Here is a 27,841-nt window from a genome sequence, read left to right on the forward strand (position 1 = left end):
TGTTATTTTTTCTGGAGGAAGATGTCTTTCTCTTATCTCGCATTTTGAGAACAACTTTTGAACCTGAATGTGACTCTGGACATGAAGTCTGCGTAATTATATTCATAATCTGTTGATGCATTTTAGGTTCTTTCTTCATTCATATACTCTCTTCCATAATTTCATCTGTTGAAGATGATAATTCTTGTAACATCATAATAATATCACAGAAATGCTGGCTGTCTTTGTGAAGCAATTAATACATCGATATGTTCTAATTTTCCTACAAGATGGCACTTGAGCAGCAATTTGTCAGAAGTACATGTACGAGTTCCATTGATCGAAAGGGGAGTTCCACAAGAAGATAAGCCCATTCTCCGCATCATTCCATGGTCGAAAAGATCTAGGTTTCAAGGTAATAACCAGATTTTCAATTTTGTTGTACTTTCACAGAATATTGACCTTGCCAATCCTATGACTTTCTATTATAGCTAATAAATAGAAACAAGACTCAGTATCCTGCATGGTAGAGATCAAGTTAAGTAGATGGTAAATCTATGTAGCTATATGGATTTTTGTAGAATTCATTTCTATTATATATGATGTTTTTTTTAATTTCATTTCCTAGTGATTAGCAAAGGTCGTGTTTGGTTGTCAAGAATGTAAACATTCCATTCTTAGGATATCCATTATTGGGAGTTAAAGGGAACGGTTGAATCTGATTCCGACACTTAAGATAATTCCAAGTAATCTCAAGTGAATGAAGCAAACCTTCTAGCATATTCCAATTTGCATAAATATATCATCTAATGAGTTTTTAATATAATATATTAGTAATGACATAATAACTCTATGCCACGATATATGTTATAATGTTAAAATATAATATTATAGTAGAATTATAATATTATTGATAGGTATTATATTATAATATCTAATCTTTGATAATTCCATGTCATATAATATAATCATATTTTTAATCATATATAATAAATATAATTACATTCTATGTTAATGCACATTATTAAGAGCTATAAGTATTTATTATGCTAATATAATTAATATTCATATATATATATATAAATATGGTATATTATAGCATTATTCATATTTAATGAATAAGATAAATTAATTGATAATATGTTATATTGTAAATTTTTTAACATTACAATAATTATATAACACTAGTATTTTTCATGGATGGTGCATATGATTTATTTTAGAGAACCATTCGATGTGCTGTCATTACCCGCGATCACATTGTATGATAATATTACTCTTTTACTCTGAGAAATTTTTATTTGTTCACTTAATCATTTTACAAGTAATAGGGCAAAGAAGAATGTACATAGCAAATGGTATGTCCATATAGAATGGGAAAGGAAGAGGCAGAGTCTAAAAGGAGCCCACTCCAAATATGTCTCATGAAGGGTGGAGGCCAATGAAAGCTAGGGGTGAGGATGTATAGGTGAAGAAGAGTGTTGCCCAAGGTGACAAGCCAAGAGGGGAGGGGTGAATTGGTTTCTTCTTAACTTTAGTGCTTTTAAAACTTTCTTAGTTAAATGCGATGGATGCTTTCTTAGGTTATTAGAGTGAGTTAAACTAATGCAAGAATAGAAAGTAAAGCAAGAGAGAATGAAAGCACAAACACAATCCAAACACAACAATATATAGTGGTTCGGTGCTCTCCTTAGCACCTACGTCCACTCCCCAAGCGTACCCTTGGGAATTCACTATAATCTCGCGGATTACAGTTGGATTGTTTTCCGGGCTCACAATCCAAAAACCTTGTTGGTTTTACGGGATCACCAACGAACCTATACAACTTTGGTTTTCCCGGGTTCACCAAAAACCTTGTTGGTTTTGCGGGCTCACCAACGAACCTTTACAACTTTGGTTTCCGGGTTCACCAAAAACCTTTGTTGGTTTTTGCGAGCTCACCAACGAACCTTTACAAAGTATTCAAACAAATGAAAAGAAAAGATTTAAACTCCTAAATGAGCATATAGAACAATATGAGCAATGAAGAAGAGTTAGAAAGAAATTATCGCTTTGAAGTCGCTTGGCTCTTCTTTGTCAAGGAAGCTTCACTCTTCAATGGGGGAAGGAGCTCTTGATGCCTCTTTGAATCTGCTCAATCCCTTTCTTTGATTTTTGAATGAAGCTCTTGATGAAGAAGATTAGGGCACTTTTGTATTCTTGTGTATTCTTTGATAGACCTCTCAAAAGATATTACTCTCTGATGAATAGTGCCCTTTAAATAGCCTCCCACCTTCTTTGGTCAAGCCCCAATGGTTAGAATTAAAACTAGCCGTTACTGACCTTGGGAAGGACAAAAAGTACATCTGCAGAACTATCCGTTACTGTTCAGCCCGTGTTTGGGTCGGCTCAACCTGTCCTTGGGTCGACCCAACTTGGCCTTGGGTCGACTCAAACATTCCTTGGGGTCGACCCTCTCAGAGAACACAGAAACATGAATTTCAAACTTCCTTCACTTGGGTCGACCCAACCATTCTTTGGGTCGACTCAAAGTTCACTTGGGTCGACTCAACTTCTTCTTGGGGTCGACCCCTCTCAGTAATTCCAGAGAGCCATTTTCTGTCTGTCTTTCTGTCTTCCATTTGGGTCGACCCTCTCAGGGTTTGGGTCGACTCAAAGTTCACTTGGGTCGACTCAACTTCTTCTTGGGTCGACCCTCTCAGTAATTCCAGAGAACCATTTTCTGTCTTTCTGTCTTGCCTTTGGGCTCGACCCTCTCAGGGTTTGGGTCGACTCAAGCTTGGGTCGACTCAACCACTGTGTGGGTCGACCCTCTCAGTAAATCCAGAGAGCATTTTTCCTTTGCATTTTGAGGTTCTTTGGAGGTTGGGTCGACTCATGCCTACCTTGGGTCGACCCAACTCACTGTTCATTTGTGCTGTTTTTGCAGGAGTGTGCCAGATGATTCCTTTAAGTCCCGGGGTCGACCCAATCAACCTATGGGTCGACTCAATTCACACTTTGCTGCATTCTCAAGATTAGATCCATCCAAATGAACAAGACCATATATATATTTTCAATTAAGCATATGTACTGAGCAGTAATGAACTTATAAATGAAGTATCAATTTAACTTATAGCATGCTTTGGATAATTGTTTGTTAATCATCAAAATAACCACTATCATCCTCAATCTCCCCCTTTTGATGATTACAAATAAAGAGTATAAGCCTATTGATACTTGTCTTTAAAATCAGTTTATAAGAGGGATTAAATTTCTGAATTTCAGCTTTTCATATATACTTGTGAAATCTCCCCCTTTATCATCCAAAAGTTGCCAATTTGACTTTTTGAATGGCTCCCCCTTTCATTTATAATTCATTAGCAATGAAACTTCAAAAATTTATGAGTTTCAGCTTATGTATCGGGGTGCGAGAGGAGCGTGCCAAATTCTGAATTTATATGTGCCAAATTCTGAAACTTGATAGAAATTTTTGATTTTGTGATTTTCATTGTTGCAAATTGCTCCCCCTTAGATATATTAAGCTTTCTTATATGATTTTCAATTTGTTTGCCCATTTATTTCTCTTTTCTTTTCATAACTTCTTTACTCACTCTTTCTCACAAAAGTAATACTCTTTCTTCTCAAATGAAATACTCTTTCTTTTCTTAGAGTGAATACTTTATCTTTTCGTCTCCCCCTTTATATACTCTTTCCTTCTCTTCTCCTTTATATACTCTTTCCTCTTCTCCCTTTATATACCCTTTCTTCATAACTTCTTTTATATACTCTTTCTCTTCTCTTCTCCCCCTTTTTGTCATCATCAAAAACATAGATATGGGAAAAGATGCAATAACGAACAAACTTCAAACTTCATTGATCAAAATAGGAACATTTTCATATATTAATGCTCAAAACGATGAAAAGTACAATGTTCCACAATCAAGATTTAAAGGTATAAGGGAAAGACAAGATACATAAGGGAAAAAGCAAGATACATATAAGAAAAGGCAAGATACATACGAGAACTAGATTTCTAGCCTAGGCTCTAAACATAAATGCTAAAATCACCCTAGGGAGAATCTAATGGCTGGGATCTAGTCCTCATCCGCCTAGCATAAGTGGCGAGGGGAGGTCGAGCCTGGTGAGACTGGGTCTGGCGTGGAGCACGTCGAGCTGGATGACTCTGTGCCGATATCTCTGACTCAGCAGCCTGTGGCACAGAAGGTCCATGTGTCTCTCTCTCTCTCCTGAGTGCTCCAATCTGCTGCCTCAGATCACTGATATCAGCAGACATGACATCCAAGCGGGCGTCCAATCGGCTCGTGAGCCCGTCAGTAATAGTCCTCGCCTGAGCTGACATGAGCTCTGTCATCCTGCTCCAGAAGTCATCCGTATCTGTCGGAGGAGCAGATGACGATGGTCCAGCCTCTGAGGGTGCAGTAGGATGATCCATAGGCCTCCTCATCCTCACCCTCTGGTGCCTCTCCCTCTGGTGCTTCACCCTGAATGCCTGCACCAGTATGTATCCACTGCCCGTTCACTTTCTCATAACCCATGCGTATGAGTGACCGTGCAGTGTACGTGTCTGTGGGTTGCAGATTCTTGAATGCTTCCTCCTCGAGAGGTAACCCATGCTGACGGAAGATCAATGTAAGTATCATGCCATAAGGCAATGATACCCTGTTGCTGCTTATTACCTTTCTCATTTGCCTCAATATCATGGCCGGAAGATTTAGGGGAATCCCCCTAATCATGCACTCCATAACTGCAAGATCTCGTTCTGAGATGAGATCGAATCTCCCGGTCTTCGGAAATAAAATTCTATTTATCATATTAAGCAATAACCTCATCTCGGCGGAAAGAGAACTAGCTATTACCTTCTGAGAGAAATCGAAGTTCTCATTTTCCATGATCAGCTGAAGAGCTCTCATTTTGTTATCTGATCTTTTCCGGAATAGCTCCCGTGCAAGGTAGGTGTAGAAGCTCACTCAAGCTCTCCTCGGATACACGGATCCGAACCCCTCTAACATCTGAAACAAGCCCTCCCATACCAGTTCTTGAGGAAGGCGTAGAACTCTTGGACTAACCCGGGGTATATCACCACATCAAGGGAGCAAAGATACTCCCATCCTTGTCTTTGGATCCATTCCAAATTCGAAATCCTTCTTGGTTGAAAACTCCGAAATGGATCCTTCTTCCGGTAGTAACCGGCCTCCCCGCAAATCTTGCAAGGAGCACTGAGGGGGAAGGAGGAGGAGGGACCTCCGCACGTGCCTCACGTGGTGGAGACACGGGAGAAGGCTCGGTAGGGCGCCTTTCCTCTTGTTGGACTCGGCTCACTCTTCCGGATCTTTTGGCTACGGCTCGTTTGGGACCCATTTCTCCAAGATCTTAAAGAAATCTACTGTTTGGAGGAGTCTAGTGGAGATTGGAGAGTGGGGACAAGGATTTTCGGAAGAAGACAAAGGGCAAACAGTGCCCCTAGATGAGCTCTCGGGCCCCCTTTTAACAGTGGGGTCCCGACGTTGGGTCGACTCAAGAATTTTCTTGGGTCGACTCAACGTTGGGTCGACCCTTGTTCTGGGTTGGGTCGACCCAAGTGCAGAACTTGGTTTTCTCTCCCTTTTTGCTTCTAAAAAGTTTTCCTCGCTTTTAATCCTTATAAGCTCCTTATGGGACATTGATACATGAGTAAGAAATTTATAGACAACAAATTTGACTCATGTTTCATGGGATTTTTGAAGTTAGAAGAATGTATCATGAGACTACTAACTTCCTTTCATATTCATTCAATAAAAGGATCACATATACCTAATTCCCTTCTGAGCATACAGAATCTATCTTCACTCAGTGGTTTTGTGAATATATCGGCCAATTGTTTTTCCGTGCATATATGCTCAATGCATACATTTCCATTTTGCACATGATCCCTAATGAAATGGTACCTTATTTCTATGTGTTTGGCCTTAGAGTGCTGAACTGGATTTTTAGTGAGATTGATAGCACTCGTATTGTCACACTTAATAGGAATATTTTCTAGTTTAACACCATAGTCCTCTAGTTGTTGCTTAAGCCCATAATACTTGAGCACAACAACTACCAGCAGCTATGTATTCAGCTTCGGCTGTGGATAGTGCTACTGAATTCTGCTTTTTACTAAACCATGATACTAAATTGTTTCCTAAGAATTGGCATGTGCCACTTGTGCTCTTTCTATCTAATTTGCATCCGGCAAAATCTGCATCTGAGTATGCAAGCAAATCTAGACATGAGTCTCTCGAGTACCATAATCCAATGGTGGTGGTTCCTCTTAAATATCTAAGGATCCTCTTAACTGCACTTAAATGTGACTCCTTAGGATCCGATTGATATCTAGCACATATCCCTACACTAAATACAATGTCGGGTCTACTAGCCGTAAGATAGAGCAAGGATCCAATTAGTCCTCTATAGAGCTTAATATCTACACTTTTCCCTTTTTCATCCTTGTCTAGCTTATTAGTGGGATTCATTGGAGTGCCAATTCCCTTATGATTTTCATTACCAAACTTCTTCAGTATTTCCCTTGTATACTTAGTTTGATGAATGAAAATACCTTCTTTGGTTTGTTTGATTTGTAATCCTAAAAAGAAGCTTAATTCTCCCATCAAACTCATCTCAAATTCTCCATGCATTAAATCAGCAAATTCTTTGCATAGAGTATCGTTAGTGGCACCAAAGATTATGTCATCTACATATATTTGTACCACTAGTAGATTTTTGTCCTTTCTTTTGAGAAATAGAGTTTTATCTACATTTCCTCTACAAAAGTCATTATCAATGAAAAACTTACTTAGTCTATCATACCAAGCCCTAGGTGCTTGCTTTAATCCATATAATGCCTTATGCAATTTAAACACATGATTTGGTAATTCATGATTTTCAAATCCTGGAGGTTGTTCTACATATACTTCCTCTTCAATAATACCATTTAAAAATGCACTCTTCACATCCATTTGATATAATTTAAAGTCCATAAAGCATGCAAATGCTAGAAGTAATCTTATAGCTTCTAATCTAGCTACAGGAGCAAATGTCTCATCATAATCTATTCCTTCTTCCTGATTGTATCCTTTAGCTACAAGTCTAGCCTTATTTCTTATAACTACTCCATTTTCATCTAATTACTGAATTATGCTTTGGTCTTTCAGTTAATGTCCATACATTACTTCTTTTAAATTGATTTAATTCCTCTTGCATGGCATTTATCCAGTTAGTATCTTTTTCAGCTTCTTCATAAGTTTTAGGTTCTAATTGTGAAACAAAAGCAAGATAATCATTTAAATTCCTAAGAGAAGATCGAGTTCTTACCCTTGAGATGGATCACCAATAATTAAGTCTTTGGGATGTCCATGTGCATACCTCCATTCTTTTGGCACGTCTTGGGGTTGTGGTGGCACGCAATCTTCTCCCTTATCTTGATTTGGCACGTCATCTATATTCAACTTTTCAAAGTCTATAATTCCTGTATCATCATCAACAATACTTTCTTTCCTAGCAGACTCACTATCAGACTCAATCAAATATAATATTGACCGACTCTTCCACTACTAAGGTTCTTTTGTTGAATACTCTGTATGCCTTGCTAGATGTGGAGTATCCTAAGAAGATACCTTCATCTGACTTGGCATCAAATTTACTTAAGTCCTCCTTGCCATTATTTAAGATAAAACATCTACATCCAAATACTTTAAAATATTTTGCAGTTGGTTTCCTATTGTTCCAAAGTTCATAAGGAGTTTTCTTAGTTATAGGTCGTATTAAGACTCGATTTAGAATATGGCAAGAAGTGTTTATAGCTTCAGCCCAAAAGTACTTTGGAAGATTTGACTCGCACAACATTGTGCGTGCCATTTCTGCCAATGTCCTATTTTTCCTTTCAACAACCCCATTTTGTTGAGGCGTTCTAGGTGCTGAAAATTGATGTGATATTCTATTTTTAGTGCAGAATTCCTCGAAGTGTTGATTTTCAAATTCCGTGCCATGATCACTTCGAATTGCTACCAATGTGAGTTTCTTTTCATTTATGATTTTATTGTATAGTTTCAAAAATTCTGAAAATGCTTCATTCTTATGTGCCAAAAATAAAACCCATGTGTACCTTGAAAAATCATCTACAATAACTAGTCCATACTTCTTCCCTCCTAGACTTGTAGTTCTAGTAGGTCCAAATTAAATCTATATGTATGAGTTCAAATGGTCTAGTTGTTGAGACTACATTTTTTCGATTTGAAGGATGACTTAGTTTGTTTTCCCAATGAACATGGTCCACATATTTTGTCTTTTTCAAAAGTCAATTTTGGCACATCTTTTATTAACTCCTTCTTAACTAGTTTTGATATTAATTCCATACTAGCATGTCCTAGTCTTCGATGCCAAAGCCAACTAGTTTCATTTTTCTTTTCTTCATTAGTAATTAAGCATAAACCATTTTTCTTGCCTAATTCTTGAAGATCTACTAAATAAATATTCCTTTGCCTTTGTCCTACAAGTACAATACTATTATCTTTAGGATTTGTGATTATACATACAGATGCTTCAAATGTAACTTTAAAATCCTTTATCACAAAACTGACTTATGCTAAGAAGATTATGTTTCAAACCTTTAACTAATAAGACATTTTCTATAAAAACAGATGGAGCAATGAAAATTTTACCCTTTCCAATGATATACCCTTTACCATTGTCTCCATAGGTTACTACTCCACCATTCTTTGGTTCCAAGGTGACAAATTGATCTTCGTCACCAGTCATGTGTCTTGAACAGCCGCTATCTAGATACCAACGTTTTTCAACTTTGTCAGCTGCAAGACACACCTGCAATCAAAATCAAGAAGAAACTTTAGGTACCCAAACTAAGTTGGGTCCTTTAGGGTTAGTACTCCATGTTCCTTTTGGAACCCAAACTTTTTTGAATTTTATCTTTTGATTATTACTTGATTTGTTTTGACTAGACTTTCTAAAGTTACATTCATATGCTCTATGTCCTAACTTATTGCAATAATAACAAGTAATATTTTCATTTTTAGCTTTTACAAAAATATTCTTTAATAATTTTTGTTTTCTATTTGTTTTATATCCTAAACCGGCCTTATCATATACAGCTTTTGGCTATCAAGAATCAAATTTAATTTGGTAGAACTAAGAGTAAATTTATCTACCAAAGTTTTATATTTTTCAGCATCTTCTTTTAACTTAATATTTTCAGCAATTAAGTTCTTGGTTTCATTTTCAAGTTTCCTACTTAATGTTTCGTAGTTATGAGACAGTTTTATCTTATCTTTAATGAGAGATTGATTTTCTTCTTTTAGAGCTTTGTTTTTATTAATTACTTTCTTATGTTCTTCCATGAGTTCTAAAAATGCATCATGTAATTCATCAACAGTAAAATCACAGTCAAGTTCAGAATCTACCTCATCGTCATTGGCCCATATGACATATTTGGGCCGTGTCTTGATGATCTTAGTCCTCCGAACTTGATTCCTCACTCTCACTCCAATCGGCCATAAAATTCTTCTTTTTCAATTTTCTTGCCATCCACTTCAAATCTGGGCAATCTATCTTATAATGCCCGGGTTTGTTACACTCATAGCAAATGGGAGTTTCTTTCTCCTTTTCTTTGTCCTTACCCTTTTCTTTGCTTGAGTTACCTTTAATGAAGGGCTTCTTTTTATGGAAATCTATTCTTACCTCTCATGAATTTTCTGAATTTTCTCCCAAGCACTGCCATCCCTTCTTCATCAATATCTTCATCATCATTTGAATCTTCCGATTCAGTTTGTTGTCTAGGGGTGGTAGTCTTTAGGGCAATAGGCTTTCTCCTCTTGACCTCATCTTCTGAATTTTGCCTCATTGTCAACTCATAGGTCATGAGTGATCCTAGAAGCTCCTCTAACTGCAGTGTGTTGAGGTCCTTTGCTTCTTGAATAGCGGTTACCTTGGCCTCCCAATTCCTTGGTAGAGACCTGAGACTTTTACGCACCAAATCAGAGTTAGAATAAGACTTTCCTAAACTCTTAAGCCCATTTATAATATCAGTAAAACGAGTAAACATATCAGTTATGGACTCAGTAGATTCCATTTTAAACAGTTCATACTTGTGTACTAATATGTTTATCTTAGACTCCTTAACTTGATTGGTCCCTTCATGTGTGACCTCAAGTCTATCCCAAATTTCTTTGGCGGTGGTGCAAGTGGATATTCTATTAAATTCATTTACATCTAAAGAGCAGTAAAGTATATTTACAGCTTTTGCATTTAACTGTGCTAATCTTCTATCATTTTCATTCCAATCCATTTCTGGTTTGGGTATGATAGTGCCCTCTATGTTAAGTGTGGGTGTGTGAGGTCCTCTAGTGATGATTTGCCATAGTTCATAATCTGAAGCTTGAATGAATATCCTCATTCTGGCTTTCCAATATGTGTAGTTTGTGCCATTAAATAGAGGAGGTCTATTTGTGGATTGTCCCTCACTCATTGCACATCCCACTTGGGTTGTCATGATCTTTAACTCTTGATTGTTAGATCAATGAGTACTATTAGAGCACCTTGCTCTGATACCACTTGTTGCCCAAGGTGACAAGCCAAGAGGGGGGGGTGAATTGGTTTCTTCTTAACTTTAGTGCTTTTAAAACTTTCTTAGTTAAATGCGATGGATGCTTTCTTAGGTTATTAGAGTGAGTTAAACTAATGCAAGAATAGAAAGTAAAGCAAGAGAGAATGAAAGCACAAACACAATCCAAACACAACAATATATAGTGGTTCGGTGCTCTCCTTAGCACCTACGTCCACTCCCCAAGCGTACCCTTGGGAATTCACTATAATCTCGCGGATTACAGTTGGATTGTTTTCCGGGCTCACAATCCAAAAACCTTGTTGGTTTTACGGGATCACCAACGAACCTATACAACTTTGGTTTTCCGGGTTCACCAAAAATCTTGTTGGTTTTGCGGGCTCACCAACGAACCTTTACAACTTTGGTTTTCCGGGTTCACCAAAAACCTTTGTTGGTTTTGCGGGCTCACCAACGAACCTTTACAAAGTATTCAAACAAATGAAAAGAAAAGATTTAAACTCCTAAATGAGCATATAGAACAATATGAGCAATGAAGTAGAGTTAGAAAGAAATTATCGCTTTGAAGTCGCTTGGCTCTTCTTTGTCAAGGAAGCTTCACTCTTCAATGGGGGAAGGAGCTCTTGATGCCTCTTTGAATCTGCTCAATCCCTTTCTTTGATTTTTGAATGAAGCCTCTTGATGAAGAAGATTAGGGCACTTTTGTATTCTTGTGTATTCTTTGATAGACCTCTCAAAAGATATTACTCTCTGATGAATAGTGCCCCTTTAAATAGCCTCCCCACCTTCTTTGGTCAAGCCCCAATGGTTAGAATTCAAAAACTAGCCGCTACTGACCTTGGGAAGGACAAAAAGTACATCTGCAGAACTATCCGTTACTGTTCAGCCCGTGTTTTGGGTCGGCTCAACCTGTCCTTGGGTCGACCCAACTTGGCCTTGGGTCGACTCAAACATTCCTTGGGTCGACCCTCTCAGAGAACACAGAAACATGAATTTCAAACTTCCTTCACTTGGGTCGACGCAACCATTCTTTGGGTCGACTCGAAGTTCACTTGGGTCGACTCAACTTCTTCTTGGGTCGACCCTCTCAGTATTCCAGAGAGCCATTTTCTGTCTGTCTTTCTGTCTTCCATTTGGGTCGACCCTCTCAGGGTTTGGGTCGACTCAAAAGTTCACTTGGGTCGACTCAACTTCTTCTTGGGTCGACCCTCTCAGTAATTCCAGAGAACCATTTTCTGTCTGTCTTTCTGTCTTGCCTTTGGGTCGACCCTCTCAGGGTTTGGGTCGACTCAAGCTTGGGTCGACTCAACCACTGTGTGGGTCGACCCTCTCAGTAAATCCAGAGAGCATTTTTCCTTTGCATTTTGAGGTTCTTTGGAGGTTGGGTCGACTCATGCCTACCTTGGGTCGACCCAACTCACTGTTCATTTGTGCTGTTTTTGCAGGAGTGTGCCAGATGATTCCTTTAAGTCCCGGGGTCGACCCAATCAACCTATGGGTCGACTCAATTCACACTTTGCTGCATTCTCAAGATTAGATCCATCCAATGAACAAGACCATATATATATTTTCAATTAAGCATATGTACTGAGAGTAATGAACTTATAAATGAAGTATCAATTTAACTTATAGCATGCTTTGGATAATTGTTTGTTAATCATCAAAATAACACTATCATCCTCAAGAGAAATATTTATGTTGTTTGGGGTTTATTAGGATTCTTATCAGTGTTCTTATGTCATTTTTTAATACAAATTATCTATAAAACTTATGACAATAATGAAAAGAATTGATCCTTTTGCTTTTAAATATGTTTATAAATTTTTTTGGTTTTTTAGCTTATTCAGGTGCTTAAGTCTTTTATAAGCAAGAGTTGTCCAAAATGTCCAAGCAAAACCGGGAGGAAGGATAATGTTTGCAAATCGATGCTTGTGATGCAACTACTCAATGTCAATCAAGGTTTGCTATACGACAATACCATCCTGTATTGACCATATTGGTTAGGTACTGGTATTGTATCGAGGTTTGATTTGATATATGAATTAAATTAGTCCATACCGGTTCAAACTGAGTGGAACCGCACCATATCACCCAATTTTGGGTGGTACCAATGGTTAGGAGTGAGGAAAAGCATTGGGAGTCTATCTTGGTATGCGATGTGTATCGTATCAACTATACCGTATACTAATAATTTGTCAATATGATTCTTAGTACTGTTTTTGCAGACATTGATGCCAACCAAATTTGGTAAATCTTGCGGTACAATTAATACTTTCATTACATATATAACTCTTTAGAGTTAATAGATAAATGGACAATCATCTTCGTTTGGTCACTATTCGTCAAATCCCATCTGAAATTGTCTTGACATTTCTTAAAACATGTGCATGAATGCTTCAAGCATTTCTAGACCTCATATATTCTCCAAGGCTCTAAATTGTCCTGGCATGCAATCGATGAAGCTTGAAGCTTTTATTATAGAACATCAATTTCTTGGAAGTGTTATACCTTCACCAAGTGCCATTCAATTACAAGTTGTTCTGTGCAATAAACTAATTTTATACCATCATTATAGTATGTTATGATTTGGGCAAATATGAGTTGTTCCAACCTTTGAGGAGGTTAACCATCTATTAGGCATGGACTTGGTGGAAGAAATGGATTTATATTGAAGGACGACATCAAGCTTTTATTTAAGCTTCTTGGCATTGTTGGCTTGGTGAGTTTGATTCACTATGCCACCGCTCTGCTTCTATGATTTCCTTTATGAGATGTTTGAAGATTGTAGGCTTGAAGTGAAGAGTAATGGTGGCTTTGGAGGATGAATGTTCTCATCTTGTTCATGGTTTGTGAAATTTTCTTTTTTGACATGTAAAAGTATGGTGAATCTTCATTTTCCTAACTTGGTGAGGCTCCTCTAAAATTGATGCACAATTATGCCCTACTTTCTAGGAGAGATGTTCAATCGTTGCACAAAATTCTCATATGAATCTTAACACATACAAGGTTTCTTTGATCTCTTTTCTTCTTTTCTCAATATGTCATCCTGAAGGTGAAGAAGGTGCATGAGATTAGAGAGATGCTTTAAAGGCACTTTGAGGTATAACAATTGTAAAGGAAATATTCACCAACAATTGTTGGAATTGTACTCAAACATCTTTGCTTGTCTAGTGGGGTGTGTTAGAGTTCACCCTTAAAATACTTGCTATAGTAAAACAAAGGAGACGACACTATTCCATATGATTCTTGCTCTTAAGGCCTCTTTACCTGATTCTTGAATTACTTCAATTGCATAACATGTGCACGAGCCGACTCCCTAATAGTAGTTAATCCTTGCGACTCTAGAAGCTAAGGTCACAACTCATGATGTTCCGTGAAGTTCCTTAGCATGACCCTTCTATGTTAGGACCTTAACTTTGAAAAACTCGTGGCTTCATTAAACCAAGTGACATATGACACTACTTTGTGGGTAAAGACCAACCCGTTCCTTAACCCTGAACTAGGGGTTTAAGAACCCACAAATTGCAATATGGTCCTTGCTCTTAAGGTTTGTGTGCTTGCAACATGCTTGAAGTACATTGTTTGCATAACCTGTTCGTAAGCTGACTGCTAATAACACTAACACTAGTTGATTTTAGCAACCTTAGAGCGTAAGGAGCATAAATTATGCATGTGCTCCAAATAACCTTAAGCATATTTTTAATTAAATAAACCTTCACCTTGAGGGTGATGTTCTGAGTCAAGAGCAATAGGATGATGTGACCCTCGTTTTGTCCCATCCGCATATCATAAGCCGCAATTTAAAAATGCTCCATGAGGCAAATCTACAAGAAAAGAGAGCAAAGGTCATTTTAGGATCTTGATTACAAATTTTGGAAACCAAGGATTTGGTAAGGAAGGCAATGCCGAAATAATTCATATGGATAAGAAGAGTCTAACCTCAATAGGTTTTTGAGGTTGGTTTAAAATTTTTTCTGAAGGTCTTTCTTAGAATGAAGGGTGTAGTTGTGCATTGATTAGCCTTCACCAAGTCAAGAAAGGCAAAGGTCAATCCTATTGTCCAATGCCAAAATGAACATTTCGCATAGTGTGCAAAAGATGAGAATATTAATCCTCCAAAGCACTTATTGGTCTTCACCCTAGGATTCAACCCTTGAACCACTTGTGTGGCAAATCAGGGATGCAAATGGTGGTGTAACTGCAAGACAGCGAGGCCAAGAAGCTTATGTAGTGGCTTGATGTAGTCCATCATTGAATATCCAAATTCTTCTACCAAGTTCATGCCTCATAAATGGTTGACCTTAATGGTCAGAACTACACATGAACTGAAATACATTACAATGATGGTCTCAAGAATGGTTGTATTGCGTGCAATACATCAATTCACTGAAACAATTTGAAGGTCAATCACTTCAAAGAATTTTATGTTGCAAAGAAATTTCTTCGTATATGAAGTGATCAGTCCAAGCCTCAAGTTTTGTATGGTGCTTGGTGTTTTGAAGCTTCAGATTGCATGTTGAGGATGAGCTAAATCCTTGGGGATCAATGCATGAGGTGGTCGAAACTAGAAGCTAAGGGGATTAAAGAAGCCATTTGCCTAAGTGACTTGCTTATGAGAATGCCACAAGTTCATATCGAAGTGAGTGAGTTAAGGACCAAATGGAAATGGCTTGGACCGACCAACTTCCGATTTTGAAGATGTACGTGTGGCTTAATATTACTTGCATGTCTAGCCTGATAACAAATTTAATGGAGATTAATTCATTGTTGTGCACCTATAGACCATTGTTTTTTGAAAACTTTGCTTGCCTTCCAATTTCACTTGGGTAGTTTGATAGAGATTTGATTATAGAAGACTTAAAGCACTTAATTAAGCTACAATAAAATAAAAATTTATGAGACATTTTAAAATCTGAGAACTTTTTATGTTTTATTTATCTTCATTACTTTCGGACATAGTTTCAAAGTAAAAAGAAAACATATAAAATACTCACAAACATCCTAAAAAACTTGAAGATAGGTAACAATCTTTTATATGTCACTTATTTCTTGTGATCTCTGAACCACTAGCTTTATGTTTGCAAAATTGTACATTTCCTAGTGGCTTCGTGATATCTCTGAATGTTGCCCATCTGAAGATCTTGGTACTAGAATTCGTAAATTCCATAAGTATTAGTGTGTCAATGCTGGTTAACCTTGCATGACTACTTGTCCGGGATTTCTTTGTCATGCATGTAGTCACCTCCTTAGAAGGATCCTCAGAAATTGCCAAACCTTGAGTTTGGCAATCTGCCCTCTTCTCATGGTCCCACATGATGTGCTTTGTGGGGGTGAAAGAGTACACAATGAATCACTAAAGGCCTATGTGGTCGTCACTATTGTGGGCTCCATAAACTATGTTTGGGACTAGATATAGCTGCTAGATAAAAAGGCATCCTAGTTCACAAGGATCCCGCCACTGCAGATTCTGGGAAGGGTCAAGTACATAGCCTATAACCCCCGCATGCGGAGTGGCTATTTCCATGAGATATAGCTAGTAGATCAGATGCAATTTTCAGTTAAATGAGTTATCACTTTAAAAACCTAAAAACTCTAAATTTTATAAATTCTTTAGAAATAAATCTTACTTCTTTTCCCTTCAAACATGTTGGAGAGAGATTACATGTCGTCGATTAAATTGATAGTCCACTTGCTCTTGTTGTAGCACCTGATTTGGTTCTTAGGGAATAAGAAATCTTTGCCAATGCCCAAAGTTGCAACCCTAAATTTTCAACCGTTTAGATAAATATCAATTATTAAAAAGGAAGAAACTAACTATTTTAGAAATAATAAATTTATATTGCTTTCTGTTAGCCTAGATGCACAAATATAATTGATAAATCAATAATTGAATGTTTCTAATATTCATAAACAGTAAATAAGAAAAAATAAACTAGCAAATTATTTACTTGAAAATAGAATAATAAAATGAAGAAAGAAAATAGCCTATGGATCGAAGCACGCTGATGCACTGTCCCAAAAAAGTTTATGCCCCCCCACACGGGTCCGCTGGCACATATTTCTAGAGATACGATGACCTAATACAGAACCATGTCTTCTCTGTCAGTGCGCCTCCAAGGAAAAAAGGAGAGCACGTTCACACTTGTAGATAGCTTAAAAGAAACTCAAAAAAATAATTAAAATTATGTGGATAAGAGAATAAGAACAAGAGGGAGAAAAAAATTTTATTGTATTCGACAACTCTAGAACTATGATTCTAGATAATCTTTTGGTAAGCTGATCAGCTAGATTTCTTTCGGATGTTAGAAAATTTAGTGCAATTAAGTTAATTCTTTAATTTGTATCTCAATGATTTATGGCGCACTTTCAAGTGCCTATTCATTTTCACATTTGCATTTTCTTGATTGCATTTATCTATAGCAGATCTGCAGTTACAATGAACAAATATAAAACGTAATTATGAAGTTACAAGAGGTAAGTCTACCAGTAGATCTCTAAGCCACTCACCCTCAATGCTAGTGGTATCTAGGGCAATCATTTCAGATTCCATTGTGCTCCTAGCCACTACAGTTTGTTTAGCAGACTTTCATTATACAGCTGCACCTCCTAAAAGAAAGACAAAACTAGTGGTGAATTTAGTGTCAACTGTACCACTAATTCAGTTGGCATCACTATAGCCTTCGAGAACAGCAGGATAACCACAATAGTATAATTCCAGAGATATGGTACCCTTAAAATACCGGAGAATTCTTTCTAGAGCAGTCCAATGATCATTATTAGGATTGTGAGTATATCTACTCAGTCGGTTCATAGGGTATGCAATATCAGGTCTGGTATAATTTGCAAGAAGCCCTAGAGAACCAATGATCTGGGCATACATGCTTTGATTGATTGGATCGCCTAAGTTATGTTAAAATTATGCCCTAGAAGCCAATTTGGCAGACACATAGACATGGGCCCTAAGGGTCCTTGTGGTGCAGATTGGCTGCAGTAGCTTTACTGTCGAATTAGGATTGCATCTAGATAGGATCTATCGATTTTGATAGATTAAGAGTGATCCTATGTGATTTATGAGACTAAGTTCGAAAGACCTTAGCTAGGGCAGTTCTGGAAAAAGAGTTTCCAATTTCGAACTTGAGTCAAATAAATTTGACATAAGACAGACGATGGTGTTTGACGAGTTATCCATAACCTCCGTCATGTCGGAATCCACGATAGAGATATTGTATCATATGCTAACTGCACCTAGAGGTTCCATTCCGTTCTGCTGGGTTGCCACTATATGTTGCTAGGTGTCACTAGTGGATTGTGAGACTCGAAGGCATTCACTTGGTGATCAGTGAATCCTAAGAGAAGAGTTGAAATTGTTTCAACCCATTGAAAGGAGTTTCAATGATATTATGATAGAGATCATAATATATCTCACTACCAGACAGAATAGAATCTATGGGGTCACACACATTAGAGGTTTTGATCGTGCCAACGGTTGGATTGCGATTTAGAATTGCAATTGATCTAGATTGTCAATTTGATTGACAAATTGGTTTAACCCACTAAGAGTTAGTGAGTTAAAGAAGGTTTTGCAATTGGATTGCAATTTAATTAATTCAATTGGATCTAATTAAATTAGGCTTAACCTTATTGGATAAGGATGGTAAGACCTAATTAATTAGAACTCCTTATTAGATAAGGAGCTTAATTCATGAAGTCCAATTTGGATCCTAATTGGATTAGGATTCACATGAATCAAATTGGAGGACACATTGGGTTCTAATTAGATTAGGATTCAATTGATCAAGTGGGACCATATAATTCCTAATTGGATTAGGAGACCCATGCATGGAAGGAAGGAAAAGATCCCTTCCTCCATGCGTGTGAGGCAAAGAAGGAAAGGAGGGGCGGATGCCTCTCCTTTGGGGCGTCCGCCCCTCCTTTCCTTTTTGGTCCACATGCCAAGTGGAGGGGCAGATGCCCCTCCTTATTCACATAGATTGCCACACGGCGCAAGCTTATCCCTTAGATTTTCTCCAATCTCTTTTAAGTAAGGGGTGTGATAGAATTAAGTAAGGGGTGTAGCAGATTTTGGATGGATGAATCAAGGAGTGATTTATCATTGAGATTATTTCTTGTTTGTATGGGCATGAGATGCCTATAAAAGGAGACCAGGTGTGAGGCATAGAAGCATTGGAGCCTTCATTCAGCCGCCCACCCCTTCCTGCTCCTCCCTGGCGTGAGCAAAAAAAGAAGAAGAGGCGTCTTATTCTTCCTCCTCTTGGTCCTTCTTCGTCCTCCTCTCAAAGTAATCAAGGAGTTGATTAAAGGGAGAGAAAATCAGCCATCAAAGCGATCTTTGCAAGGGAGTTAGCACCCTAGTGAGATCAAGGAGCTTGGAACGATCTACCTCGTATGGATACCTGTAGAGGCCGAACGCTTGTGCGGCTTCAAGCGAACCAAATCCAACGATCATCAGATAACGGTGAAGTTCTACCCGCTCAAAGGTAAAGATTAGATCTTTATAAATCTTTAACAATTAAGAATTGTAGTAGATCTGAAAATTAATCTAGTATTTAATTTAATCTTTCCTTTAGTTTTCATAAATCTGAGTTAGAGAACTCAAGAAAATTTTTGAAATCTACGTTCCCTAGGACGTTCATGAGATGAACGACCCCGCGCGTGTTTTTCCGCTACGATCGTCGCAACGCGTACGGGGGTAACCCGACAAGTTCTTCTCTAGATGAAGAGATTGATTATAGGGAGTAGATACAGGATGACAATCAGAGTAGTGAAACTTTTTAAGAATCTTCTCCACATAGTAGCTTTGAGACAAAGTTATTCCATCTTCATTTCTTATGATTTTAGTATTTAGGATTAGGTCTGCTTCTAAATTTTTGATGTCAAATTTTAGAGATAAAAATTGTTTTACTTTATTAATAATTTCTAAGTCTGTTCCAAAATTTAGGATATCATCTAGATATAGACATAAGATTATAATTTTGTTATTCGTCTTTTTATAACATACACATTCATCTGTGTTATTAATTTTAAATCCATTAGTTAGGATTATTTCATCAAATTTAGGGTGCTATTGTTTGGAGGCTTGTTTTAAACCATAAAGAGATCTAATCAACCCACATACATTTTTCTCTTGTACTGGGATAATGAAACCTTTGGATTGGTCCATGTAGATCTCTTCATTTAGGTTCCCACTTAAGAAAGCAGTTTTAACATCCATTTGATGTACAACCAGCTTATGAATGGAAGACAAGGCAATAAGGATCCTAATGGTAGTGATTCTAGCTACAGGGGCATAAACATCAAAGAATAAATTCTAAATTTTTGAGTAAAATTTTTGGCTACTAACCTAGCCTTGTATTTATCTACAGTTCCATCTGGCCTAAGTTTTTCTTAAAGATCCATTTACACCCTATGTGTTTACTTTCTAGGGGTTGGTCTACCAATTTTCAAGTGCGGTTTTGAACTATGGATTGCATTTCATTATCTATAGCTTTTTTCCAAAGGGGGCATCTAAAGATTTCATGGCATCCTCTAAAGATGTAGGGGAGTCTTCTATTAGGAATGTATAGTAGTCTTCTCGAAAGTTCTTTTCAACTCTATTTTTTTACTTCTTATAGGTTCAGTTTCTTTTTCTTCTTCCTCTCTAAATCTGGTTCTGCTTGAACTAGTCCTTAGATTATTATTGGTATTTATTTGATCATTTATTCTTGTTTTTAAGAAAAATATACTTTCAAAGTAGATTGCATCTCTTGCTTCCATTATGGTGTTATTAATTTCATTTCTTTGAGAGTTAAACACTAAAAATCTATTAACATTACTCTAAATTGCATATCCTATAAATATTGCTTCTGCTGTTTTGGGTCCAATTTTTTTTCTTTTATTTTCTGAAATTTTTACTTTAGCTAAGCACCCCCACACTTTTAAGTATTTTAAGTTAGGTTTTCTATGTTTCCAGATATGGTGTTTTATCATTATGTTTGAATGAAATTCTGTTCAAAATATAAGATGCAGTTACTAGTGCCTCTTCCCAAAGATTTTCTGGTGCACCTGAACTAATTAGCATAGAGTTAACCATATTCATTAAGGTTCTGTTCTTTCTTTTAGCTACTCCATTAGATTGGGGTGAATAGAGAGCTGTCACTTCATGAATTATTCCATGTTCTTCACAAAACTTGGTCAGCTCAAATGAGGTATATTCATCTCGTCTATCAGACCTTAAGGTTTTAATCTTTTTATCTAGTTAATTTTTAGCCTCTGCTTTATAGACTTTGAATTTATTTAAGATCTTATTTTTAGCTTTGATAAGATAAAGGTGACAGTATCTATAAAGGTCATCTATGAAAGTTACAAAATATTTGTTTCCACCCCTTGAGGTTCTTCCTGAGTCACATACATCACTATGTATGAGTTCAAGGAGATCAGAATCTTTACTTACAGAGTGGAAGGGTCTTTTAAGTAATTTGACCTCTACAAATATCTCACATTTGTCATTATTCTTAAGTTCTGATTTTGGGACTAAGTTCAAGTGCATAAAAGAGCAAATATAATGATAAAAAATATATCCTCACAAAAGGCCTAGGACTCCCTTATATAGACCTAAGACTCATGTGCCATACATGGCTTGTTGGTCGGATAATTGAAACTACTTCCTAATCAGCCGCATGGGGGAAAATTCAAATTCAAATTCAAACTTCTTCCATGCGGGGCACATGCTGAAAATCAAATGGGGAAGGTGAGCATGAAATAAGTTCCTAATCAGCCGTATGGAGAAAAATTCAAATTCAAAATCAAACTTCTTCCATGCCAGAACCACATTTTATTTTGCCACCTCCTAAAGTTTTGATTGTCAAACTTTTCAAGTTTAGCACTAAAATTTTCAGATGTGTGGAAGCTATTGATTAGAATAGAAGAAAGAGATTGGTTTGTAGCTTAACACAGTTTTGATACCTGTGAAAATAAAAAGGTTTATGTCAAATTATTGCACTGATATCTAATTTGAACTTTAGATGTCTAGTTGAAAAATTCAAAAAATAACAGTCAGATCAGCTCTAGATCGGTGGTGGTGCACTAGGCTTACTTAAGTACCGGCCTTTCTTAGGCACGTAGGCCTTTTTGACAAGATTTTTTTAGACACCGTTATTCCATGGATAATTTTACTAGATAACGTTCAATTTTATCCTAAGTGCAATATTAAGCTAGCTCCTATGAATTAACCAATTTTCGAATTTTCGTTTGAATGGAATTTGGAAATTACTCTGTGATAAGTCCAAATGGAGGTATTAATAAACCTCTTGGAGGTTAGAAAATTTAATATTTTGTTTGAAAAAATAAGCACTAAAGTGAAGCTAGCAAAAATGTGTAGTAGCTGAAATATACTAAATACTATGATTTGATACAAATACTAATTTTGAATATGATAATCAGATTCAATGATTTTTGGAGATTGATTTGTGATATCATACCGAGATTGTGCATGCAATATGTGGCAGTTGTGATATCATACCGAGATTGTGCATACAATATGTGGCAAAATGTATAATAAATATTATAATTTAAAATCTAGTGCTAACAGTACATAAACTTTTCTGGATTGTTAGCCTAGATGCACAAATATAATTGATAAATCAATAATTGAATGTTTCTAATATTCATAAACAGTAAATAAGAAGAATAAACTAGCAAATTATTTACTTAAAAATAGAAAAATAAAATGAAGAAATAAAAGAAGATGGCCTGTAGATCAAAGCACGCTGATGCGTTGTTTCAGAAAAGTTTATGCCCCCACGCACGGGTCCGCTGTCATAAATTTCTAGAGATACGACGATCCAATACAGAACCACGTCTTCTCCGTCAGTGCGCTTTCAAGAAAGAAAGAAGAGCACGTTTATGCTTGCAGATAGCTCAAAAAAAACTCAGAAAAATAATTAAAATTATGTGGAGAAGAGAATAAGAACAAGAGGGAGAAGAGAAATTTTTCATTGTGTTTGAAATGATCCCTAGAGCCTTTTATATAGGCTCAGGCGTATCAAAAGAAGCAGACTTTCCTCTCACGGATTGATGATGTGTCTTCTTCTGCTCCTTTGATCCTGCGGCTTGTTGCATCTTGGCCACCCATGCTTCTTTCCTTCTTCGGAGGCCTTTCCATGCTTGCTCTTGCGCGTGGATGCATGACACTTGTCTTGGCCTGCTTTCTTTAGGGATCTTTCCATATTTGCTCCCTTTCTTGTACGCAGATGCTTGCCACTTGCCTGTTGACCAAATCAATTGTTTGGTTGGCCGTGGCTTGCTTTGTTTGGCATGCAGTTTTCAAATTTTAAAATATTTAATTTAATTCAACACTTTCATCCAACGGTGGCAAGAAGCCACATATCGAGTTCCCTAGCTCGATAATCTAGTTGTGGACAAAGTCCATATGCACAGTGTAGGTGTGTCCTTCCCTAGCTTAAATCATTACAGGTTTCAAAATCATCCACTAAAAGTATGCAGTCAAGATCCATGCTTCGTTCCTATCCGAGCACATTATCTTCCCGAACAAAGATTAGGAATGTTACAATGCTATTGACCTCCTGGATCGTGTCAAGTGCGGGTTAGTGTCTATTCGTATAAATATTGGCTATCTACTCAAGGACCAATCGACTCCCTTCCAGTCTTTTCCTTGAGGACCTGAAACTTGGAGAGGATTCTCCATCATCTGCTCACCCAATGTATCCTATAAGATCATCGAGTGCATTGTGAATCATAGGCTCATGAGAGTGGTCAAATCAGTGGTGTTACGGGGGGTTCCCCGAATTTAGTCCCACATCGGCCGTGTAGCGGGAAGGTCTGTGCCATATAATGGGGGGCTCAATCACCCTTCCCTAAGGAGGCGCCTTTTGTGGGGCAAAACCGTGAGGCGCCGTGAGGAGGGCTCCGGGTACGCTCGACCCCCGAATCGGACCCAAAGCGGACAATACCTTCAGGGGGACACTCTCTCTTCTGCTGCTCGGCTGGTGTGTGGGCTCTGCTGGTGACGGGGTGTAAATCCCGCATCAGATGGCGCTAGAAGGAGGGCCTCGGCCCTCCGCCTATCCAGCAAGGAGCCGACCCGGGCACAGGACCTCCCCGCTGGGGGGGCTGTGTTACGGGGGGTTCCCCGAATTTAGTCCCACATCGGCCGTGTAGCGGGAAGGTCTGTGCCATATAATGGGGGGCTCAATCACCCTTCCCTAAGGAGGCACCTTTTGTGGGGCAAAACCATGAGGCGCCGTGAGGAGGGCTCCGGGTACGCTCGACCCCCGAATCAGACCCAAAGCGGACAATACCTTCTGGGGGACACTCTCTCTTCTGCTGCTCGGCTGGTGTGTGGGCTCTGCTGGTGACGGGGTGTAAATCCCGCATCAAGTGGCATGATCCCTAACTTTCCATTGGCTAATAGAAGTTGGTCTTGGGCCTAAAGCACTCGTACAGTGTGATCATGAACAGTTGCTTAGAGATGTGTGAAAATCTTGCAGCAAGCACCATGTCCTTCATATGCATCGGCAGGAAGCTTTTTGAGAAAATATAGGGTGGCAGGAGCTAAACAAATGATGATTTACATGAGCTGTCAATCAAGTTTTGATAGTTTTCTTCAACTTTGATCTTAATACATATAATCTACTTGTAACATTGTTTAAGTTTTAGTTTGGGATTTACTAGTGATCTATAAGTTTGGGCTTCAATTAAAGCTATCCCTTAGATTTAATTTCTGTTAGTTTTGCTTTCCATTTGTTTTTTTTTTTTAATTTTCTTGCTGCGATTTTAATGGAAATACCATCTTTTGTATAGTTTTTTAAACCAATATGAGTATCTGTTATATACTTGAAAAGGAGATGCTATCCTTGAGGTCAAATAGAGGGAGCCACTCAAATAGAAGTAGCATTCAATAGAATTCAATGTAATAATGATAAGCATTTCCATTTCCAAAGCTACTATTACAACATGGAAGTCTCATACGACATGCTAATATAATTTTGATAATTTTATAATTAAATCATTATAAATCGTGATTTTTTATTTATATTTTTCATTTGATAAAAACATTTGAATGTGCATTTTGGCTAGTTATTACAAAAGAAGAATTGCTGATGCTATTGGAAGCAATATTTTGAATGAAACTGCTCCTTTCGGGAGAAGTGTCTTAAAGAAACAGCACATTTTCCTACCAGGAGCAAATTTTCAATTGGGTAATGGACAAAAAGTCTTCATTTCAATGATAACTTGCTGGAATGAGTCCTCTAAAAGACTGTTTACACAGATTATTTGAGATAGGTACTATGAAGAAGGGAACAATATCAAAGCTTTGAGTCAGGAACAGGTAGGCTGGGGCTTACAATCTCAGATATGGTACTACAGAACTTGGAGAGAAGCATCTGTCCCTATCTTCAAATCTTAGTGTTGTCTCACCTTCTAAATAATGGACCTTGATGATATTTGCTTTAGATGGAACAACTTTAGTTTGTTTTCAGTTAAACATTGTTATAGAATTCTAAATCATGGTGGAACAATCTTCCCAGCTGCGAAGATTCTCTGGAAATTCTTGCCCGCTAGAAGTTCAGGTTCTTCCTATGGCTGAAGTGATGGTAGGAAACTTGATGACGAGGGGGCAGACCTGCACCTACTCACTGTGTGTTTTGCATCTTACAAGAGGGAAATATTGTCTGCCCATTACTTTCCTGCAGCTTTTCAGCTCATTGGAAAGGAAGTTTGAGCGACCCTGGTTCCCAAATTATATTAATCTGTCCTAGACAGATATGAGTCAACCTTCTGTGGCAAAAGAGCAGAGAGAGTGTTGGGATGGAGTGGTGGCAGTGACCTGCTGGTCTTTAAACTTGAAGAGGAAAAAGCACATTTTCAAACAAATTTTTAGGAATGAGGACCAGATAATTAAAATGAAAAGTTCTTGAGGGAAAGATTGGAGTCTTTTCGCTGCTTCTAAAGAGCTTGATTAGATAACTTTGTTTTCAGTGTTTGGGGAGGTAGATCTGTTTCCTGTGCAGTTGTACGTGAAGGTCCTTTGTTCTTCAATTTCTTTACTTTTCATTTAGGCCTTTGCCTCCTTTTTTCACTCTGTTGTATCTTTTTTCATTCCTGAATGAAATTGATTAGGTGTGCCTATTTTTTCAAAAATGAAGAAGTAAAATTTTAGGCTCTGGACAAGTTGGCTTGTATCATTTATTTTATAAGGTTACCTGCACATTTTCTGGACATGAATTGCACTCTTTGACAGGAAAATATTGTCTTCTTGTTATGTGGTTCCATGTCTGACTTATCCTGGATTGGATGTTTATTACAAGTACTTGATCATCTAACTTTAAGCCTTTGTTTTCTTTTTTTCTTGTAATACTAATCACTCTATGTGAACTATAACACTTTCAAACATTGATTATATGATTTTCAGATTTTCAGGGTTTTGCAAAGCCTTCCCGTCTTCTGCCAGCAAAAGGAGCAATCATATATAAATACATTTCTGAAGAGAGAATTTCCTCCTTGGAATTGGATACATCTAGCTCATTCTATATACTTGAGCTATGCACAAGCAAAGACTTTGGCTCTGGTTTGAGTGACATAAATGCTGCCATACTGCTCTGCCTGATAGATGTAAATGGTGATTCATTACTACAGAGGGTTTGTTCAGTTTCATTGCAGCATGCTGAACAAAAGAATGACGTGACTTTTTCTGAGGCCATCCACTTTCAGAGAGATTCAGTTGATATTGTCACTTTTAAAGGACCCAAGCTAGGAAAAATTGAAGCCATTTGGATTGGCCTTGAATCAGGTAAGTCCAAAACACTAGTTTTGACATCATTATCACTTATCTCGTGCTAAATTTATAAAAACTTGCACATATCTGCAACACTAAAATCACATGAAAGCTAAATATTATGTTGTCAAGTTTAAAAAGTTGCATGTAGAAAACTTACATATCACAAAAACCAATGTCCATTGATTAAGTGAGAGTTCATGTGTCCTCTGCTTTTCATCTTCAAGGTCAGGTTCCTGGAGGTTGGATGGCATGCAGTTAATGGTGATAACTGGTCCACTATCTATGTCTACATCAATTGAGTGTACAAGTGAAAGCCAGTTTGAAGGTTTGCAGTATAAATTCGAAGTTAATAACATACTACTTGGAGAGGGAGGAGGATTGTCCATAACTGAGCTGAGACCTTTGCTTATTACCGAACTACCCAGGAATGAGTTTTCAACCTTTCTAAATAAGCAGTCCCATCCAGCAACTTCGCTAACAAATGGTAAAACCTCTATGGAGGATGGCATGAAGGGGTATGCAGATCTGAAGTTCTCATTGCTACTTTATGACCTAATTCTTATATTAAGTGGTTCCTCTATCTTGATCTTGACTACTAGTGAGAAAGCTTCCTTGTCATACTTACTTGGAGGAATCTGTGGCTTCCTTTATCTGTTGCTATTGCAGAGGTCGGTTGATGGATTGTCGGTTCCCATGTCGCCTTCTTCAGATGGTAAAATGGAAAACTTTGTCCTATCCTTTGGTGGACTTAAGAGGCCATGGTTAGGCTTGGCGTTGTTCGTGGTTGCAAGTGTGGTAACAGTCAAGTATGGGTTGGGAGGTTCAAGCTTAGAATTGAGACCAACCGAACTATTCATTGGAGTTGCAGGCTTTCTCACTTGCAAGATAGCTGTGGTCTTGGCAGCAGTTAAACCAATCCAGAGAAGTTAGGAGGAAAATGGATGCTGATAAATTTTCAGTAGCTAATGTCGCAAATCTGGTCAAGTTGCAGTGATCTCAATTAAAATGGGAGTTTTCTTTTGGTGTAGATGAGATCAGTTGAACCATTTGTGATTCACTCATTCAAGCTACAATGGACGACTAGAAGTTGCCTTTTATCCAAAGAAATCTGAATCTTCATAGCCCTGGAAGAAAAAGTCCTTGATATATTTCATGCAATGTATTCAGCATCTGCCGAATCAGATGCATAATAGTAACTCCTAGGAGGAATGAAATTTAATATGTAATGTTTATTTTGCCACATACTATAGACATAACTACCTTAAGGAAGTAGGTGGAGCTTGACTCTTTTTTTTTTTCTTTCTTTTTTTTTTCTTTAAAGGGTGAAAGAAACAATACGGACATGCTTTGCATATCAATACGTGCAAGGTGATGAATGATGACATCTTTTTTCTGTTTCTTTTTAATGTTTTCTTTGAGAAATAATATGGTCCCACCTCATGATTGAGAATTTGATTGTTCCATGAACAAAA

The 27,841-nt window shown here is 37.6% G+C and overlaps 1 protein-coding gene across 3 annotated transcripts; it reads left to right on the forward strand.

The window, feature by feature from the left end:
* Nucleotides 1–209: 209 nt before the first annotated feature.
* Nucleotides 210–27,819, forward strand: LOC103697441. Of its 3 annotated transcripts, XM_039116605.1 has the most exons (5): nucleotides 256–394; nucleotides 12,412–12,532; nucleotides 26,004–26,381; nucleotides 26,599–26,884; nucleotides 27,036–27,819. In XM_039116605.1, the coding sequence occupies exons 2-5, from the start codon at nucleotides 12,499–12,501 to the stop codon at nucleotides 27,133–27,135; spliced, it is 798 nt and encodes a 265-aa protein (XP_038972533.1). In that variant the 5' UTR covers nucleotides 256–394; nucleotides 12,412–12,498; the 3' UTR covers nucleotides 27,136–27,819. The 3 variants fall into 3 exon arrangements, with proteins under 3 accessions (XP_026657042.2, XP_038972533.1, XP_008777517.2); XM_026801241.2 differs by having other exon boundaries at nucleotides 210–394; nucleotides 26,012–26,381; nucleotides 26,599–27,819; XM_008779295.4 differs by having other exon boundaries at nucleotides 26,599–27,819.
* Nucleotides 27,820–27,841: the final 22 nt, after the last annotated feature.

This window comes from Phoenix dactylifera, unplaced genomic scaffold (genome assembly GCF_009389715.1).
Source record: "Phoenix dactylifera cultivar Barhee BC4 unplaced genomic scaffold, palm_55x_up_171113_PBpolish2nd_filt_p 000113F, whole genome shotgun sequence".
Classification (NCBI taxonomy): Eukaryota; Viridiplantae; Streptophyta; class Magnoliopsida; order Arecales; family Arecaceae; genus Phoenix; species Phoenix dactylifera.

Bases quoted from the DNA above. Each gene is read 5' to 3' on its own strand.
- LOC103697441 (XM_008779295.4), top strand. From the start codon at position 12,499: ATGCTTGTGATGCAACTACTCAATGTCAATCAAG. The intron at 12,533-26,003 runs GTTTGCTATACG...TATGATTTTCAG, and splicing joins ACTACTCAATGTCAATCAAG to ATTTTCAGGGTTTTGCAAAG. The intron at 26,382-26,598 runs GTAAGTCCAAAA...CTTCAAGGTCAG, and splicing joins TTGGATTGGCCTTGAATCAG to GTTCCTGGAGGTTGGATGGC.